We start from the raw sequence: 19,814 nt of genomic DNA on the forward strand, positions 1-19,814 counted from the left end.
GTGAACACGTTTACTGAGCCTTGGGAAGAGCAGAGGGCAGTGTGAATTGGAGTGTGTGGTTACTGATCGCAGATGCACCGGAGTTTCTACGCTGTGGTTCTACAGCCCACTCAGTGGTCCTGTTGACTTACACAGACCACTAGGGCAGCTGGATGGCATTTCTACCCCAAATCCATAAATCCCTTGCTAAAAGTTGCTTAACTACTATAGACCTTATACTTTTTACCCTCTTTCTGTTCTTTATTGGAGAGAATACAGTGGATTTGGTTTGGTGTTGTCTTTTGTTGTTTAGAAATAGAAAAAAAATCTGAAAGACAAGTGATGTCACCTTACATCTTACCATTAAAGTTGGTTACTATGTAGTCTAAACCATTATGTCTGACTTGGCACTTATGTGAACATAGCAGTTCACCAGCTGTTCTTGCTTTGTGAAAACAGGTCAGCCTGTTGGCTGTGCGTTCTGTAGGGCTAGTGTAGAACTCTCTTATCAGATTGCAAAGTTTCTCATATATTTCAATAAATTTTCAATGATCATTGTGGAAATGGATGGTTACATTGACATTGATTCTAGCTTTCAGTTCTCAAAACATTTCAATCACAGGAGATCTACTGTAAAAAAAAAATAATGATTCTTTGTGAAATTCATTTGGAATTTTGTCTTCCTGGACATCTCACCCTGAATACCCCTAATGCATATGTTAAGACACAAGGAGCTGATGCTCATTGCAAGTTTAGCATGGTCCATTATCTCTTATCCTCCTGATGATAGTATTATGTGAGAACAATCTTAGAAAAAACAAAGGCTTACCATTTTGTAATTTGTCTAAAGTTACACTAAAATATAAAATGGAAGCATTGACACTGACTTTGAAGGTCACCTTTATTAATGTGGAGTTCTACGATATGATCTAAAACCATAGTCCATATTAATGACTTTCATGTTAGTTATGCTTCTGAATTGATGCTCATCATTTTGAGGAGCAACGCAGTAATAGCATGAGTTTAGCTTTACTTAACTTACAGTTTCTCAGTGTATCTGTTTGCAGAACATTGAATAAGTGTTGTGGGGACACTGTTGCACAGAATGCCATTCTAGCAATGCTGATGTCAGTTATGTCATTACGGAGGAGGAGCAGGAATAGAGTCACTCTTCCCCATTTCTCTGTCCACTTCTGGAGTAAGTCTTGGGGCCTGGGGCCTTCTTCAGAGGCCTTCCTCTCACTGGCTTCCACCTTGTATCTGGCATAGGTAGGATCCGGGAAGCCAATGCCTGCTATCCTGGCTGCTGTGCTGTACCAGAAATCCTTGTATAAATATTCAGTGCATCCTGCAAAGGAAACAAGTGTAATTTAGTTGAGCCACCAGCTTGAGTGAAATAACAGCATGTTGCTGTTATTGTTTAGTCAATTAAATTGTCCTCTGTACTTGTAGGATCTGTTCTGCATTTAATCCCAGTGAGATACGCACTCTGGCAGTGTGCTTGATTTCTTTGCTTCAGATTGTCTTATTTAGCACAACTAAAGATTTGAGAACGAACACTGGAAGACACGATGATAAATTGTTGGGCCTTACTAAAGACTCAGAAGTCCTAAGGTCCTGCCAGTGACAGATGGTCTGTCCTTACTCATGGCTTGTCTCCCTGACAGGGCTTGATTCCTCCCTCCCCTTCTTTTTTGCTGAATTCACTTAAAGTAAGCTCAGCCTCGTGGAAGGTGGAAGGTCACCTTTGTGGTAATTACATTGCTAAATGTAGACGTGGACCAGGCTCCATAGCACCGCACTGTATGTGGGACGTGCTCCTTGTACACTGCTAAGTACCCATGTCTAATGCTGAAAGAAACTTACGTGGTGAGAGGATTCAGAGCAGATTACCAAGAAACCCCCTGTTCCCATGTCTCCTGTCACTCAGCTGGGTTCAGGTGCTGCTCCACAGGCAGCTTTGTTCTGCTTTGCTGGGTTCCCTTCAGCTAGCTGTTTGCTGCGGGGTTGCCCAGCAGTGATGGAGTCTTTCAGGCAGCTTTTCTGGCTCATCCTGGTAATTAATACTATTACTGAAATATGAATGTGTCACTACTTTCTTATGGCCTAAGGTTTTTGATATTTTCTTTTAAAAACACAACTAGAATTTGCTAATAATCCACACCACGAGACCTCAGAATTGTGGCACTGATGCACTCAGTAAGAAAGAGGCCCTATTCCCAAGGCAAAAAGAAGAGGAGAACTTCACTCCAGTTCCTTAATCCATTTCACTGATTTGAAACGTTTACTGGCAAAATGTGAGTTGTGCTATTTAAGTAAGAAAGATGAGAAAAGATGTATACTTTTCTAGCTTCTGTGAAGAAAAAAAACAGACAAGAACTACTTAAGGAAGAGGGAGCTTTATTTTGATGCAGTGTTTAAGAAGGTACACAGTCCATTCCCGCAGAGAAGCCAGGGTGACAGCAGAGGTATGGCAGCTGGAGAGAGAGAGAGAGAGAGAGAGAGAGAGAGAGAGAGAGAGAGAGAGAGAGAGATGAATGTTCATGCCTGGTGCCTGCAGAAGCCAGAAGGGGTATCAGATCCCCTTGGACTAGAGTTAAAGTCAGTTGTGAGTCTTCTCAAGGTGGATGCTGGGAAACAAACCCAGGTCCATTGGTAGTATATACTCTTAACTTCTGTCTCTCCAGCCTCCCATTGTGTTAGATCAGTATGGCTTTGGATTTATTTTGAAAGCACCAAGTCTCTTACTGGAGGTAAAGAGATCTGTGCCCCTAGTCCATGGGATGATACTGCTTGCATTCACAGTAGGTCTTTCCAGCTTAGATAAGCATTTCTGGAAACCACCTCATAGATATACCTGGAGTGTGTTTCCATGGTGATTCTAAATCCAGTCACATTGACAACGAGAATACATCATTGGAGAAACAATCATCCCTGATAGAATTCTAACATAACTATAGAAATAAATACAAAGAAGTGAGAAATTCTCAGATGCCTTGAAATAATTAAAATAATAACATCTGAAATCCAGAATTTGGTCCTTTAACTCATCAGTGCCGATCTTGCTTGCTACAGCATTACTGAACCTAAAGTGCTATGACATGGAAAGAGATCAATATTACTAAAACTATTTAGATTATCAGGTAAATTGATTTGGATTCCCAGCGATCACCTCCAGTGGTCATTCCATATCTATACTCAGCTGGAAAGTTCTTTTATGTGAATGTGTCTTCCTTAAACATGAGCATAGTCAGCTGGGGCTGGTAATCTGTGAGGAGGATAACATCCTCACCCTGCTTCTCCTTTCATTCTCTGGTGGGTTTCAGCCTCTCTGATATACCACCTGTGCCTTTCACTGTTTCCGGTAGTAGTCATTGAAGTTCTAAGGTCTAGGCTGTTGATCTCTGTCCTCTTTTATCCCCTTTCCAAATGATCTTTCTATTCAGTTCCTTATCTTTCTAATCAGTTCCTTAAAAATATTGCCTTCTTTCAGTAACGTTCAGTTAAAAGAAAACTCCGAGAACCCATTGATCTTATTATTAATTCATGAACAAATTAACCTTGACCTAAGGGAATTCTATTCCTCTTTTAGTGGGCATTTCTCCAGATAACATTTTGCATGTATTGTAGTGGGGGGAAAAGTGGTTCTTTGAAACTTGATGCTACAGTATTACATTGATGTGTATATATAAAAATTCTTCATTGTGTGGTTAAAAGGACATGACTTCTCTACCTTTTCATTGCTAAGTATCATTCTAATAGCGATTGCTTTCCTGCTACAAAGAAAGATACACTTGGAGAAGGAAGTTTCAAACATTTAATACTCACAAAAATGTCCAGCATACACCTGACAATTTTCAGATCAAAACTTTATCAATTCACAAAGGCTCAGTTATGCTAGTAATTGTGTTAATTGAAATTTAAGATTATAAAAAGGTACAGAGCAACTATTAGTATACATTATACAGGATGGTCTGAATTTCTTAAGAAGCAGACCCCAAATGTATTGTCTCATATTAGCTCAGTGTGACAGCAGAGAATGTGGAGAAAAGTTCTTCCCTGTGGCAGAGCCAATGTGACTTTCAAAGTGCCCCTGGGCATGATACAGTAACCTAATCCACATGTTGTGGGCACAAGCAGTAGGCACAAACACACAGGCACAGGCATGCAGGTTTGGAAGTGTCCTGCATCACCTCTGCTCACATTATCTGGGCTGGAATCAGGAACATGACTTTGAAAGAAAAATATTGGACTAACGATTTTAAAACATCATCCATCACAGAGAGTCAGTAGAGGGCTTGACAACTTGAAAAGCCTAATAAAGGTTCTAAAGAACACTGTCTCCAAAGGAACATGCAGCATGTGGATGGAAAACTCTAACATAATCAAATAGAGGGCCGTACAGGTGCCCACATATAGAAAAGAGGTCTCCATTGACAATGTGAAAAGGAACTGATTATCTGCAGTGTTAATATAGCTTTTTCCTTGTTTCAAATTTATACTGCTAGAATGATTTTGTATTGTAATATTCCTGGGGGAAGGAGAGTACCGCAGAGCACTTTCTTAACTGTCCCTGAGGGAAGGCAGGTTGCATCATGGTCTGAGACAAGATGGTTGCCCTTCCTTATGGAAGCTCCATACCGTTCTGTGTGCTCTCCTGTTTATTTCAGGCCATGGTAGGAGAGATTACTTTCACTTTCCACACAAACTCTCCATGTTGCTGTGTAGTAATCCCACAGTTCTGCAATAGAACAACTTCTTAACAATAACTACATGTAATGTAGAATTCACATACTTGTATTTTCTTAACCTGTCTGCATGGCAGAGATTATCTTTAAAAAGGTAATTATTTTCTAAATTACTTCTTCCATTTTTGCCACTAATAACTTAGAAGCACTTTTGGTCTGTGTCATCTGTGGCTTGGCCTTAACTTTTTTCTAGTCCATATTGTTTTGTTTTGTTTTTTTTTGGGGGGGGGTATTTCGAGACAGGGTTTCTCTGCGTAGTTTTGGTGCCTGTCCTAGATCTCACTCTGTAGACTAGGCTAGCCTCGAACTCACAGAGATCCACCTGGCTCTGCCTCCAGAGTGCTGGGATTAAAGGCATGCGCCACCACCGCCCGGCTCTAGTCCATATTTTAAGTTTAAGGTTTTTCTCCATATAGATATGCATTTTTCCATTTTATACAGAGATAAATTTGGGTTTTTATTTTGAAAGCAGCAAGTCTCTTACTGGAGGTAAATCCAAAGCCATACTGATCTAACACAATGGGAGGCTGGAGAGACAGAAGTTAAGAGTATATACTACCAATGGACTTGGGTTTGTTTCCCAGCATCCACCTTGAGAAGACTCACAACTGACTTTAACTCTAGTCCAAGGGGATCTGATACCCCTTCTGGCTTCTGCAGGCACCAGGCATGAACATTCATCTCTCTCTCTCTCTCTCTCTCTCTCTCTCTCTCTCTCTCTCTCTCTCTCTCTCTCTCTCCAGCTGCCATACCTCTGCTGTCACCCTGGCTTCTCTGCGGGAATGGACTGTGTACCTTCTTAAACACTGCATCAAAATAAAGCTCCCTCTTCCTTAAGTAGTTCTTGTCTGTTTTTTTTTCTTCACAGAAGCTAGAAAAGTATACATCTTTTCTCATCTTTCTTACTTAAATAGCACAACTCACATTTTGCCAGTAAACGTTTCAAATCAGTGAAACGGATTAAGGAACTGGAGTGAAGTTCTCCTCTTCTTTTTGCCTTGGGAATAGGGCCTCTTTCTTACTGAGTGCATCAGTGCCACAATTCTGAGGTCTCGTGGTGTGGATTATTAGCAAATTCTAGTTGTGTTTTTAAAAGAAACTTTGCTATCACTGATATTAAGTTTAAAAAGTACTTTCCTCATTAGTTAAAACTGGACATTGTCACATGCAATATCCTCCATAAAAAATTTCACCAATAAGTGGTCATGTAGACACCCTGAAAACAATACTGATAAAATCTGAAAATAGAAAACAAGCTTTAGTTTTTCTGATAGCTCATTATCTGTATTACTCAGCAAGTTCATGGGATTCAGAGGACATATATTGAAATAGTATGAGATATCAACATTAAAAACAAGTGCAAACAATAATGTATTTGAAGAGAAAAAAACATGTAACGGTATAACAAGTATGCATTGGATTGCATTTGAAGCAGTGTGTTTCCATAGGACAAAAGATAACCTCAAATCCAGTTCACATCTTGAAACATCCTCGGTCATTAATTGAAAGCATCCTCGCTTGAGACCAAGTCTTGTCTACAAATACTACCACTGAGAATAATAATTTATTTCAGAGCAGCAGCCTCACTCATTGTGTGCTCTTGACATGAGCTGTAAGAATATGTCTTAGAAAGTGTATAACATGAATGGAAACTTTGTTACAAAAGCTGAACATACATATTTACATACATACACATATGCAATTGCAAACACACAGACATATATGCAGACACACACACACACACACACACACACACACACACACACACACACATCTGTTCAGAGTTTACTAAGCCTATTTTTGGCCTGTGCCAAACATTCAAAATTTATCAGCCAAGATTGCTACCCCATCAAGCATGGTGTTCCACAACTCTAACTGGCAAGAACTCCATGAGTTCAAGGCCAGCCTTGTCTAGGTCAAAAAGTGTTCCCGGTCATTGACCAGGGATACATAGAGATCCTGTCTCAAAAACAAACAAAAAGATTGTTGCTTACATATTCCTTATCCATTTTTTACATTTTATCAGCCTAAACGCTACAAAAATTTCCTAGCTATAACTTATTGTGAATGTGATATGAATTGCTTTTACTATTTTACAGTTTAACTTTAGAATCGAAACTACCTCAAATACAACACAACCATTTTTTGGAATAGTTTACTCAGAACAGGAGCACACATAAAGAGATGCTAAAAACATTAAGTTGTGATCAAATGAGATTATAACGCTACTTGGATATTTATTAGGTATATACCAGCACTGAAATGTATTTAGAACAAGGGATGTGATGTGAGCTCTGAAATCTAGGAAATCCAGAAACATTACTATTTAAATGGTATTTAAATGGTACTATTTTCCTTTTTAAAATGTTATTTTTCTAACATTGATACATGTTTTCTTCCAGTTTATTTATCGAGTCCCCTGCCCACCTGCCAGCCAGCATTGCTGCATTACACTGCTCTGCTGATGGCTTCCATCTGTAATTGATTCCCGACTTTGATGACAGTGTTTTTGTCCATTGACGGAGTATATCCCTTCAAAGTGGCTCTGTCTTCATGATTAACTCTGATGACGTGGTGTTTGTTTTCTCTTCTAGGTGGTGGAGACTAATCTGGTTGCTTTTGACTGTCACTGGATCATTATAAATGAGGTAAAGCCACCCCAACCCTGCTATCAACCACCACTTTTTCACACATGGAGTCTCAGGAGGCCTTCACCTCTAAGAGGGAGCAGAACAGGAAGCAAAGGTTCAGTGTATTGCATAAATGCTCTCTAATAAAAATAGAACCAAGGTTTTTTTTTTTTTTTATCTGAATTAAACAAATGGGAAAAGCCTTCCCTACTGAGTGTCTTTTAGCTTTTCCTGTTGCATGCACTGCCTACTTAGAGAGATCATCTTTATGAAAAGTTCAGTTCTTCTTTGTAAGCAATGTGAATCTGCCCCAGGGGAGAGTCTGCGTTCCATTTGTATTTTAATGTCTTTTTAAAAACTTTCATATCTGTCTCCCTATGTGAGGATTTAATGGTTTAGTATGAACATGAATCAACAAAGAACAGACTTTTTTCCACAAAGAAACACAACTGTTTTAAAAATCCAAAGACTTTTCAAGTTCCTTTAGAAAGTTTTCTTAACATTTTGCAAAGGCAATACAAAGGATGGAGAGTATGTTACAATCTAAGAAGGTTGTTTCCTTAGCATTTGCCAGTCAAGATCAGCAAAGAAAACAACAGACCAGACCTGGACAAATAGTATGACTACACCTGGCATCATACTATGACCTCAGAAGGATATGTTGACTAACCCTACCTCTTGTTTATAAACAGATAGGGCATTTATGTACCAATGCTGCTGGTGGAATTATATGATGATAAAATTGTTTTAGGGACAACATAGCCTTTTAAATAAAAATTTTGGTTTTGCAGTCAACAAAATAGATTTCACCTTGCCTTGTTATCTGTTATTGTTATACAATAATGGACTTATTGTATAAGCCGACAACATGACCTTTCCATCGTATGGTTAAGGGGAAGGTTTTTATTGTAGATGTGAGAGATATAATAGCCAGAGGCACCTGGAAGAGTCCAGAGCACAGAGACTAAAACACTGAACATAGTCAGCAGACTAGGTCTGGCCAAGAAAGGAACAAGATAAGACCAGTGATGGACAGAAAGGACCAGAGAATGAAGAAAAGAGGAGGAGGGAGAGATGGGAAGAGAGAAGAGAGAGAGAAAGGAAGAGAGAGAGAACAAAGAGTGATAATGAGAAATAGAGTTATAAGGAAAATGAGTAGCTGTGGGAAAGGAAGCCAGTGAGCTGGAGGAAGTTTAGGTTTAAGGGAGTTAGGTTAGGAAAAGGACAAGAATGCAAACATGGACTTTGAAATATGGCATAACATGTATTTTTAATGCTAAAGGAACCTAGAGGCCAGCATGTGCTTTGTATGCTAGTAGGCACCACAGGCGGCCATATGTCTCTTCTGCCAGTGATAAGAGAAATGGTTCCTTTTGGTAGAGGAAAACTGGATTCACAAGTTCCTGTGGGATGCTGACTCTTATCTAACCACCAGAAATCCTCCTATAGTCTAGGACTACCATTTGCTCTCTTAGAAGTTGGTGTTTCCTTTGCACCTAACACAACCTTCCTGTAGTATATGTATATCTCTTTTGCCCTGGAGTTTACAAAGAGAATGCAGTAAGGTGCCGTCTTAACAAATCCTAAAGAGTGACTCAAAAATGACTGCCACAGTAGCCACCTTTTCCTGTTACACCTCACCATCACTCTCCTGTAACTTGATTATGAAAGTGACAGGTATGGTGAAGGGCTGTAGGACATAATTGCTTTTCCTCTCCAAACAGAAAAATAAAATACCCCTGTTTCAATGTTTCTCCTACACAAGGTTTCACTCTTTTTAGCTCAGGATAAAGATAATGAAGCCCATCTCCCCATCTGGTCTGGGAGTGCCAATCTTTTGGCTTCTATGATTTGTCACTATATTTCTTATGTAATTTTTTTGGAGATTCCTACAAGCAGTCTGGGTGCACAAGATCTCTCTTCAATGACCTTCTCGTCATGCTTCTAAAGTTTCTGTCTGAATGATTATATACCAGACTAGAAAGAAAACCAACAGTCAGAAGAGTTTAGTGAGCTTTCATAACTTTTCAGATAGGCATACACATTTTTGTTTTTTTAAAAGAAAGCTAAAATTTGAAGATATTAAATAATCCACCAAGTATCAAAAAATTATTAAGTGGAAAGAATAGGATTTTAATAGCAGTTTTACCAATGTAAACCTTCAGTTGCTTTGGGGTTTCTTTTATTTCAATATTTCTTCTTTTCAGTTATATTTTTGAAATCTCTGTTGTCTTTAGTTTAATTATTTTGTAGATTTCTTTTTCTTTGTAAATAAGGAATCCTCCTAACCCCTGTTTTCATCTCATACCCAACTTCTCTTAAAGACCAAATGGGTTTCCAGCAGCAGATCAAACAGGGTTCTTCTAACTTGTTTGTGTCCACAAAGCCAGCTAGGAAGATAAAGGTAGCTTCTTGTCTCCTTAGAGGATAATCAAACAAATGAATACAACCCTTTAAATGGGATGGTCATTCTTTTCCATCTTTTGGGGTATCCTTATTTCTTTTTCCATATCCAGTTTTCTCTTACAGTGATACTTGAATTCTGAAAGTGTGAACATGGGTAGAGTTCAAAGGTCAACTCCTACTTCTGTAGCTAGAGTTGTCCTGCCTGGCCCACAGTCAAGACAAATCTCTGTCACCCGCCAGTCCCACAGCCTCCAGACCCAACCAATTAAACACAGAGACTTATATGGCTTACAAACTGTATGGCCATGGCAGGCTTCTTGCTAACTGTTCTTACAACTTAAATCAACCCATTTCTATAAATCTATACCTTCCCACGTGGCTCGTGGCTTACCAGTGTCTTCACATGCTGCTTGTCCTGGCGGCTGGCAGTCTCTCTGCCTCAGCCTTCCACTTCCCAGAATTCTCTTCTCTGCCTATCCCGCATATCCTTCCTGCCTGGCCACTGGCCAATCAGCGTTTTATTTATACAGAGCAATATCCACAGCATACTTCAGAGGAAAGTTCCTTTTCATCGTCTTATAAGCTATATTATACAAACATAGTTGAGTAGACTAACACCAATGATGATGTATTAGCTGCCACCTTGCAAAAGAAAGTATCCAATAAACAAATAAATCTAACTGGTCAATTACTCATTCAATATTAGCACTGCAGAAGGTGATAGAAGACCTCAATTATTTGCTCACCCTGAAGACTTTGCTATAAATGCTTCCAATGGTAGCTTCATGTTTACTGTCTTGAAACCCTTACTGTGTTTTACTCAGGGTCATATTTTCTAGTCCATGAGGAATGCACCATTTCTCTCTAGCAAGTCAAAACTGTATAGAACCAAAAAAAAAAAGTTCACAGTCTGTGCCATTTACATTTACATCAGCTTTTGTTTTGATCTGAACCAGTTAGAAGCACAAAGAATGAACATATTTGCAAGGAAAAGTTTTATCAGCCAGTACATCCCAAGGTCAGCTCTTTCTTTCTATCCAGTTTCATTCAGTCAACTCATTGTCTTGAAGTTGTCTTCAGGAAGTTTGACCCATATCTTTCTCTCTCATTTTTTTCCACTTACATGGCCTATTATTAAAATTAATAGAAGAATCATGATTTACCTCAATTTCAATAAAAGGAAAAAAAACATGAATTTTTCAAATTTGTTAAGAAGTTGAATATCTCCCAAAATAACAAACCCTCACCAATTTGCAAATGCCCATTTGACTGAACAGGAGAAAGTGATTTTTTTTTTAGTTCAGTTTGCATAACTATGGTTTAGCAACTAATTTTAAAACAGGTTGCAAAAAATTTATTTAATCTTATTGCACCAATAGTTTCATAGAGAGGGATTATAAATCAAAGTTGACATTGTGCATTATGGCACAAGTTGTAGAAACTTGAAAAACAATACATTTTGTTTTAATTTGCACCAAGTACGTGGTACTAATGAGAGGCTGTGCCAGCTCACAGGGAGCAATCAATCAAGTCAGCACTTGGTGATGCTGTTTCTATTCTCCCTGCACTCAGTGGGTCCACCTCACAGCAGGCTTTCCATATCAGTCATAGCCTTCCTTCGGGCCCCTAGAGCAAATGGCTTCGTGCTTTGTTGGTTTTACAAATGCCAGAACTTAGATAAGAACTCACCTGGTTCAGAGGTGATGCCACTCAGCCTCCTGTGCCCCTGATGATGCTGGCCCTGGCCTCCAACGGCCTCATATCATTCCAGTGACCTACAACAAGTTTAAGCCGTTATTCTCAGTCAGTGAGGACTGCAGTTAAAGACATTAAAGACAAAGCCTTTAGTTTGGGAATTTGGATTCTTGTTTTGAAATTTTAAAACAGAAATACAGTAGCTATTTTGCCCTTTTTCCTACTTTAATGATGAATCAAACTTTATATTAATAATTAAACAAGAAATTACCATTATGTTCCTCTTCCTACTGATTTTATTTCAGATTCCAATATAGTGTTTTCAAAAGTGCTTCATGTTAGTATTGGACTTTCTGGAAATGTCACAGGGCCATCTCTGCCACAGCATGAAGAACACAAACCTATTAGAAAAAAAAACATCTTTTCAAACTGTACCATAACAGACTGCAATATCTCATTAGTGAAATTTACTGTCAGGATTATTTATCATTTTCAATGTATCCTTAAGGATCTAATATTAAATTTTCAACTACTGATTCTATGGGAGGATGGTTTAGTAAGACCTTATTGTTTCAAGCAGTACATTTAAGTTTCCCAGAATTTACTGAATACTTACTATGATCCGGGAACTCTATTAGATGTGAAGATATAAAAGAATGAGAAAGAGGGAACAAATGGAAAAGAGAAGTAAGAAACTGGTTTTTTCCTGAAATAATTGATCTAATTGATCTAGTTCAGGTGGTCAACTGATTTAGTAGATATGGAAAAGTCTTTCCATCCAGCCAACTTCTGTTAATTTCAATCCCAAGTTGATCTACTTCGAGGTTTTAGGAATGACTAAATTATAAAGGATTTGTTCTGGGCAATGTCTGTTATTGTGTTCTTAACAGGTAACTTTTTGACTTTTCCCTTGATGGGCCTTACACAGTTCAAAGTCCAGACTATATTCAACTATTAATGTAAAGTTAATATTTACTTGGATATTTTAATTCAACTCTTAATAATTTATGATTATTTGTAATTAGTCTTTGGAAAAATAATGGTATGCTTTGTTCCTAAAGAAGTAAAAATGAAAAGTTACCTGTTTGCTTTTGTGGCAATATTAATTGTATATTTTTAAATATATGCAAGCAAAGACAACAAAGGCAATGTTAAAATTCTGATTCTTCATAACGCTTAAAAATTAGAACATTTCTGTATCCCTTTGTAGAAATCAGTTAGCATATTTGCTGTGCTGGGGCCTCAAGAGACATTCCTTTTTCATAGACTAGTTCCTCATGGGATTGTTTTCAAAATCCTACAATTTAAATGTTACTTACAAAAAGAGGAAAGCATTGTAGACCCTGTTTGCACAAGAGTTTGTTATTTAACACAGCCACTTACTGGGGGAATTTTTTTCCTGTTTTGAAAGGATTTGTGTTTTAGATTAACTGCTCATTTGTCATTGAATGTTTATATGACTTTGTATCTGCCACTCTGGAAGGGCACCTTTTGGAGAGCAGAAGAAAGTTCCAGTCAGTGTGAAGTAGGTCCTGATCAAGCTGCCACACCACTTTGAAATTGTTTTGGAGATCAGATGTCAGAACTAAAATTGGAAGTAAAATGTTAGTTTCCTACAGAATGGCAGGTTCTTTCCTCTCAGAAAATTACTTTCATTTTCCTTCCTCAAAATAATAACACACAAAATATATTCTATTCAAATTGGCATTTCTTCAGATTTGCTTGAAGTTAGACAACTGAAAACTTCATCTTATGGAACATTTAGATGGCAACCAGCTATTTCTGCCTTTGGAGACAGACCTGGAAGAATCTCCAGATGGAGGGTCTTAGGAGGTGTCTTGGGACAGAGGATCTTATTACTTTAAAACTATCACTAAATGCTAACATAATGTATGTTTATTATCTTCACTGCTATCATTCTTGAGTATTAATCTAAGTAATTACTGTAATGAATTGTAGCTTCTTACATAATTAGTGTATATCATTTCTTTTCTTTTTTGTGACATTTCTAAAATCTTGCATGAACAAAAATAATCTGAATGAAGAGCTTTGAATCTTCTTGGTTATTATTTGTAAAATGTTAATAAGCAGTGATTTAGTGTCATTTTTTTAGAAGAAAATGAAATACCAGGTAAAGGAACTAGCATTTTGTCTGATACAGAGTAGGCATTTATTATCTGCAGATTTTGATTTTAATATGCTGGCTTGCAGTTCATTACCATGTGAGGTAAAGATGCAGATTGTAGTGTTTGATAAGTTTGGGTAAATAATTGTTTGCTTAGGAAATAAGAACGACATATTAACATTATTTTAAAAAAATGAGTGTATCTTTTACTACCTTCTAGATGAAGCTTCCTGGCTATACAATATGGAATTTTAAAACACTGAAAAATATGGCACAGTAATATTGATATTAATTCACTTTAAGAGATTCTAAATTAATATCAAATATGAAAATAGAATTGACTGGACACTGTTTAATTCTGCTTTGTAGGCACATGATGGAAAATTTGAAGTACCTGGCTTTTGCCAAAGTTTAGGTGGTCAGTGAAATGATACTGACTAAGGGGGAAGGAGGGCAGTTAAAATGCTGAGAGCCATGGTCTATGGTGCGTTAAGGCTTAATCGCCTAGAACTTCCTGATGTGACTGTGGATACAGCTGATGGCAGGTGCTATTTTATTTTTAGAAAGATCTATATTTCATAAAGAACATAAAGAGTGGATGAGTTTTCTGGCTAACCTGCCACAAAGAATGACAATTGCAATTAACATGGCAGAGAAAAAAAAAGAAAGAAAGAAAACACTTGTAGGTGTCTGTTTCTCTTCATCATTCAGTATTGGTTCCTTGGATATGCAGGAATACAGTCCATAACTTATCCCATGTCAAATAATTTATTTTCATTGCATTAAGATTCAGTTGACACCAATAATCTGTTCATCATAAAAGCTTCATTGGCTTAAAAGGTTCCAAATGGACATGATAGAGCACATGGTGCTTTAGTGAAGACTGATGAGAAAATGAAGTTTGTGTTTGTCACTTTTGTTCTAGTCCCAAGTAAGACAGATGTATATATAAAGCACTATCATTTTTTATTATTTCTATGTTCGTTATTGATCCTAATCTTCATATCTAATTTCAGAATAGTTACATGTAGGTGAAGGAAATAGAGGATACGTTTCTTAGAGCTTGGCAAGCACACGTACACAAAGTCAAATTCATTTTCATAGCACTAGGTTTTGTTGACATGATTCACTCCATGCTAATCAACAGAACTTCATACGTTTATGTAACGACCACAGCAAGAAGTTAATTCTTTCATCAGTAGTTACTGAGCACCCATTCCTTCCAATAAGAAACATATGTGGATATCAGTAAAAAGGTATTTTAAAATAGTCTCTCCTTCTGATATCTTTGCTTAGTTTGTGTAAAATTCTCAATTTTTGTTGCTAAGAAGAACATAGATACTTCTTACATTGCATCTCCCTTTCTAGGTACACAAAATATCATGAAAGATATTAACAAATCATAAGCTATAATTGAATCTTATTTTGTGAACTTTCAATATTTTTTTCTTATGCTTTGAGCATAATTGGTTATTAAATTGCTTTTAGTAAAGCATATTTAAGCCACGTGGTCCATATAGACTTGTTTAGGCACACATGTTCACAGTTTAAAGCAACAGAAAGCAGGTATGAATGAATTCACCATTTTGATAAATGCACATAACTTTCATTTGAATGCTAGCTAAATATGAAGCACATGTATTAGGGCAACTGATTCCTTTGTACCTCCAGATAACGGCTCAGCCATTCTTTTGTGTTTCTGCTACTATATTTAAGAATCTGGTAATTCTTCCACTTCTTATCTTTTAGGAAATAAATGATGTGGATGTCCAGGAACTTGTCAGAAGGTCCATTGGAAGGTTAACAATCATTCGGCAGACATTTCCAGTCCCCCAGAATATAAGTCAGCGCTGTTTCCGTGGCAACCATCGAATCTCTTCAACACTGTGTGATCCCAAGGATCCCTTTGCACAGAATATGGAGGTGTGTTTTAAAGGGCGGGGTGTCTCCCAGGGAGCATCTTTGGGGGCTTGGGATGACATCTCTGAGTGACAATAGACAGGAATGGCATGCGTTATTGTTCTTGGGCACGTTCCCTCCCCTGGCATCTAAGTGCCTTTGGCAGGGACGGCAAAGAGCCTTTGTCTTTGATCCCTTTGATCCTATTGTTGAAAATAATGCCCACTTTCTTAATAAGAATACAATAAGGAAATCTTACTTCCTTCTAAGTAAGCAGATACAGGGCATTTCCTAGAGAGGGGACTGTGATTGACACCCACGCTGCACTTCAAAAGTATTAAGTGAATAGAATTGCTTGAATACCGTGCAATAAAAGACGTAGATATTTATTCTCTTTTAAAAGAATCTCTAGATCGAAGAACTTCAACTTAAAAAAAAAAAAGAAAAAAAGAAAGAAAGCTTATTTAAAATTCAAAGAGTGCTGTGGTGCTGTGTGCCCATAGCCAACTCACAGGAGAGACAGTGCTACCTTCACTCTCCTAAATACAGAAAGAATTTCAAATTAAACACAATTTTCTGAATCGGAAACTAGAGAGCACCAAGTTCTCGAAATTACTCAGACGCCTGTCCTTTAGACAACTCCCTCCTCGAAGCCTATTTCTCTTCTTTTTGAAGGAAAATCCTAGCAGATACTCTTCTCTTGTTCGGAGATCTCAATCTGTCAATTGGAAGCTGGTGTTAGAGAAAGCGGGCCTGAGCAGCAGGGGGCCTGGAGAAGTTCTCCAGCTGAACAAAAGACAGGAGGAAGAAAGAATCAATTTGACACACTCACTTACACGTGGTCAGTCGAGGGCTTCACAGAAAAACAGACTTTCATGATACAGCAGTCCCTATGTGTACTACAGTAGGGCTGTGTTAGCATTGAGAATATTTAAAGGGTGGTGCTAGATCTCAGCAAAGATTAGTCACTATCAATTTTGCAAATTGGGAAAATATCAAATATCCCAGAAATGTAATCCTTTAAAATGTTTAGTATAGAAAATATTTTACTACCTAGAAGTATTTGAACTATGTGTAAATATAACCCTAGAAAACTAATTTATCTCATATAATAGCTCACTCATAAGGTAATTTTGTAAAACCACATTTTTGATAGCTAATTCCACAGCCCCCCTTCACTTGCAGGTTATTTAGAAGATTGCCATTTACCCTAGCATTTCCTCATATTTACTGATATTAAGCTTGTGGTACCAGTATTGTTGCCTATTCCATTTGCTGTTCCTTGCTGGATTTTAAGGGAGGGTAGCTTTAGCCTCTTCAAGATAAGCTGCTCTGAAGCCTCAACACGCCTGTCTAAATGTTAGTGCCATTGATAATTTACATTTGTGATGGATTCTTTGCATCGTAACTGATTATGGGCATAATTGGTATGAACATAGTAGGAACGAAAACATAAAATAATTTAGAAAATTATGAAATATTAAAAGCTGTTCTTGTCCAAAGAAGTAGCAGGAAATATAAACTGCACTTAAGAACCATCATCGGCTGCCTTTTGTGGAAAGTAGAGAGCATTAAGGTGCATTTGCCTAACAGTATAACCCTTAGTTTAGTTAAACACTGAACAAGTATCTCTCTCTCTCGGTCCCTACACTTAGTGGATGGATAGACAGGGCTTGTAGAGACCCACCACCCCACCTTACACATTTCTTCATTTTGCTCTCAAATCTATAGGTGAAAGAGAACAAAACAATTAAGGTTTAATTTTTTTTGAAATTGTTACATATTAACTTACTTCTTATGTATGACAGAATTATACTAAATATTTGCTAGGTGAAAAGGAAAACTGACAAAAACATTTGAAGTTTATTTTTGTGGGGTATATTTTGGTTTTTGGTTTTCTTTAGTCTTCTCTCACATAATACATCCCAACTGCAGTTTCTCCTCCCCTTTTTATGGCAAGATTTACATAATTAAGAATATGAATTCAGAGCTCTTGAGTTTAAAGCATTTCACTAAAAAGAGAGGACTCAGAACTCAACCCTTCCTAGATCTGAAGCTGTAGCTCGCTGTAGTTAGAAAAAGTAACTGAAGCCGGGCGGTGGTGGAGCATGCCTTTAATCCCAGCACTTGGGAGGCAGAGCCAGGCGGATCTCTGTGAGTTCGAGGCCAGCCTGGGGCTACCAAGTGAGTTCCAGGAAAAAGGCACAAAGCTACAAAGAGAAACCCTGTCTCGAAAAATTCTCACTAGGTTCTCACTGGCTGATGGTGGAGAGCTCCTTAGAAAAAGAGGCATATTCAGTTCAGCTCTGTAAAGCGATGCAGGTGAGTGGGACCACAGATCGACTTTTATCTCAGCATCTGCAGTGTCCAGGTAAAAATAGTGCCTAAGAAGACAAGTGTGCAAATAGGGCCCAGGTGCTCGCTAAAGCCAGAAATTGAATTCTCCGTCATGCTGATCTATGTGCTGAGAGAGTGAGGAACCATGGGCCTGTGTAGTGGTCTCCTAGTTATTAACTTTTAAATGTATTTAAAAAGGGTAGACAGGTTTGGGAAGCACTGAAGACACATCCCATAAACCTTAAATTAGTAATCGAACACCGAATAATCCAGGATTAGCTGAAGTTGCACAATAAGTAACAATGACAATGTGAACAATGGAGTTTGAGAGAAGCAGCCCTCCCTGCGTGCTGAGGCTTTGTTAGATTAGGTGCTAATGAAGAGAAAAAAAGAAGGCTCCCTGTGTTTTTCCAAGAGAAACTGTCTTCCAGTTGATAGTGTTAAGGCTGTAAATGCAATTTAGAAATAGAAAGCTGGCTTTGCACAATCACAAGTCATTATAAAAAGTACTTCAGTGGGTTAGAAAACACGCGGGGTTGGAGATTTTAAGGGTAGACCTCAAGGCTTAAACAAAGCTTGCCAAATAATGTACAGAGCAATCAGTAACCTAGCAGATGGGATCACATAACCACTATAATGTAATTTAGGAGGAAAAGGGAAACTGTGGCAAGAGGATCAAAGTCCTAGAGGTAGACTTACTATTATTATTTTCAAAACAAAGGAGAACAGTTCTTGTAAGGTTAGTATACCAAATTTTAATCGTTTACAGTACTAAGCATATTTGTATAAGTTGTAGAATATGTTAGTGAATGTTTTGTGTACTTTACATGGGAAAAGAGGACCTTCTTTAGAACAAGCAAGGTCAAAATAAACCTTCTTTGATGTTTTTTTTTTTAATCTGCATAGTATATTGAAGGACTACCAGTGTTACTCATTACATATTGGGTTTATATGGTGTCTGGTAATTTTCTTCAGAAACCACTAGGGAAGATATTGAAAAGTGCAGCAAGGTGGATACCCCTCAGACGTTATCAATCCTAAGGTTAAAACACCAGTAAATTCTGTCAATAGAAAAAGTTCAAGTGCTAAAAATGTTACCATATAGTTAATTAAAAAGTTATAGCATTAAAGACTTTATAACATTAAAATATTTCAAATAACCTGTCAATCAAACTATATTTTTCTCTAAGTCACTGAGTGAAATTGAACTACCTACATTTGTCTATCAAATCTATAAAGTTTGATCTACCTAGAACGGACATGAAATGAATTCTGCGGCACTGTGTACATTTTGGTGTCTACAGTCTGCCACCAGCTGTTCTTTTCCTGTCAGTTTGAGAAGTGTGGAGTCAGAGCCTTCAAGCTTGACTGGGCACATATCCTCTCCATGGTCATTCACAAGCTTCTGTCCTCTGAGTGTCAATCTCTACTTGATCAAAACTGTAAAAGACATAAGCCTATGAGAGAAAGATTAATAGCATTACATAACCAAGGTCAAAATTGTTAGTATTGACTTGTAATAATCCTCAAAGTCGAAATTCCATAGAAATAAAGTAGTTCCACAGCCAATTACATAAAATCTAGGTGGAAGAGCCTTGGTCTGACAGCTGCTCAAAATCCTTACTTTGAAGGCAAATTCAATATGATCACAGTGCAAGTCAAGTCGGCTGTGAACCACTTTAATACAGTCTCGGACTCTGTGTCAAAAGCACTTTGCCAAGATCAAGAGAGAGATCGTCTCCCACTCCTATCTCCCAGGCAGCTCACATCTGCATTAATGTGTCAGTTCTGGTTACTAAACTTTGTAGGGAAAGGAGAAACAAGAGACAGACAAAGGAAGAGATGTGATATGGCAAGCAGCCTAGAACCTGTACCCGGCAGTGATCGGCAGAAGGGCAGAGGGTATTTCAGGGCAAGTGGCAGATGGTTCCTGGAGGTTTGCTGGTGTCGGAGAACAAGTGTTGTGGCAGGAAAACTGTAGAAAATCAGTGAATC

General features: G+C 37.9%; 1 protein-coding gene across 1 annotated transcript in view; it reads left to right on the top strand.

Moving 5' to 3' along the window:
• The window catches only part of Grid2 (glutamate ionotropic receptor delta type subunit 2), a 664,169-nt gene that overhangs the window by 128,980 nt on the left and 515,375 nt on the right, over positions 1–19,814 (top strand). Inside the window, exons 4-5 of the mRNA XM_059257052.1 lie at positions 7,322–7,375; positions 15,333–15,506. Coding sequence (XP_059113035.1) covers positions 7,322–7,375; positions 15,333–15,506 — 228 coding nt within the window. The remainder of the gene's footprint in view (positions 1–7,321; positions 7,376–15,332; positions 15,507–19,814) is intronic.

This window comes from Peromyscus eremicus, chromosome 3 (assembly GCF_949786415.1).
Source record: "Peromyscus eremicus chromosome 3, PerEre_H2_v1, whole genome shotgun sequence".
Lineage (NCBI taxonomy): Eukaryota > Metazoa > Chordata > Mammalia > Rodentia > Cricetidae > Peromyscus > Peromyscus eremicus.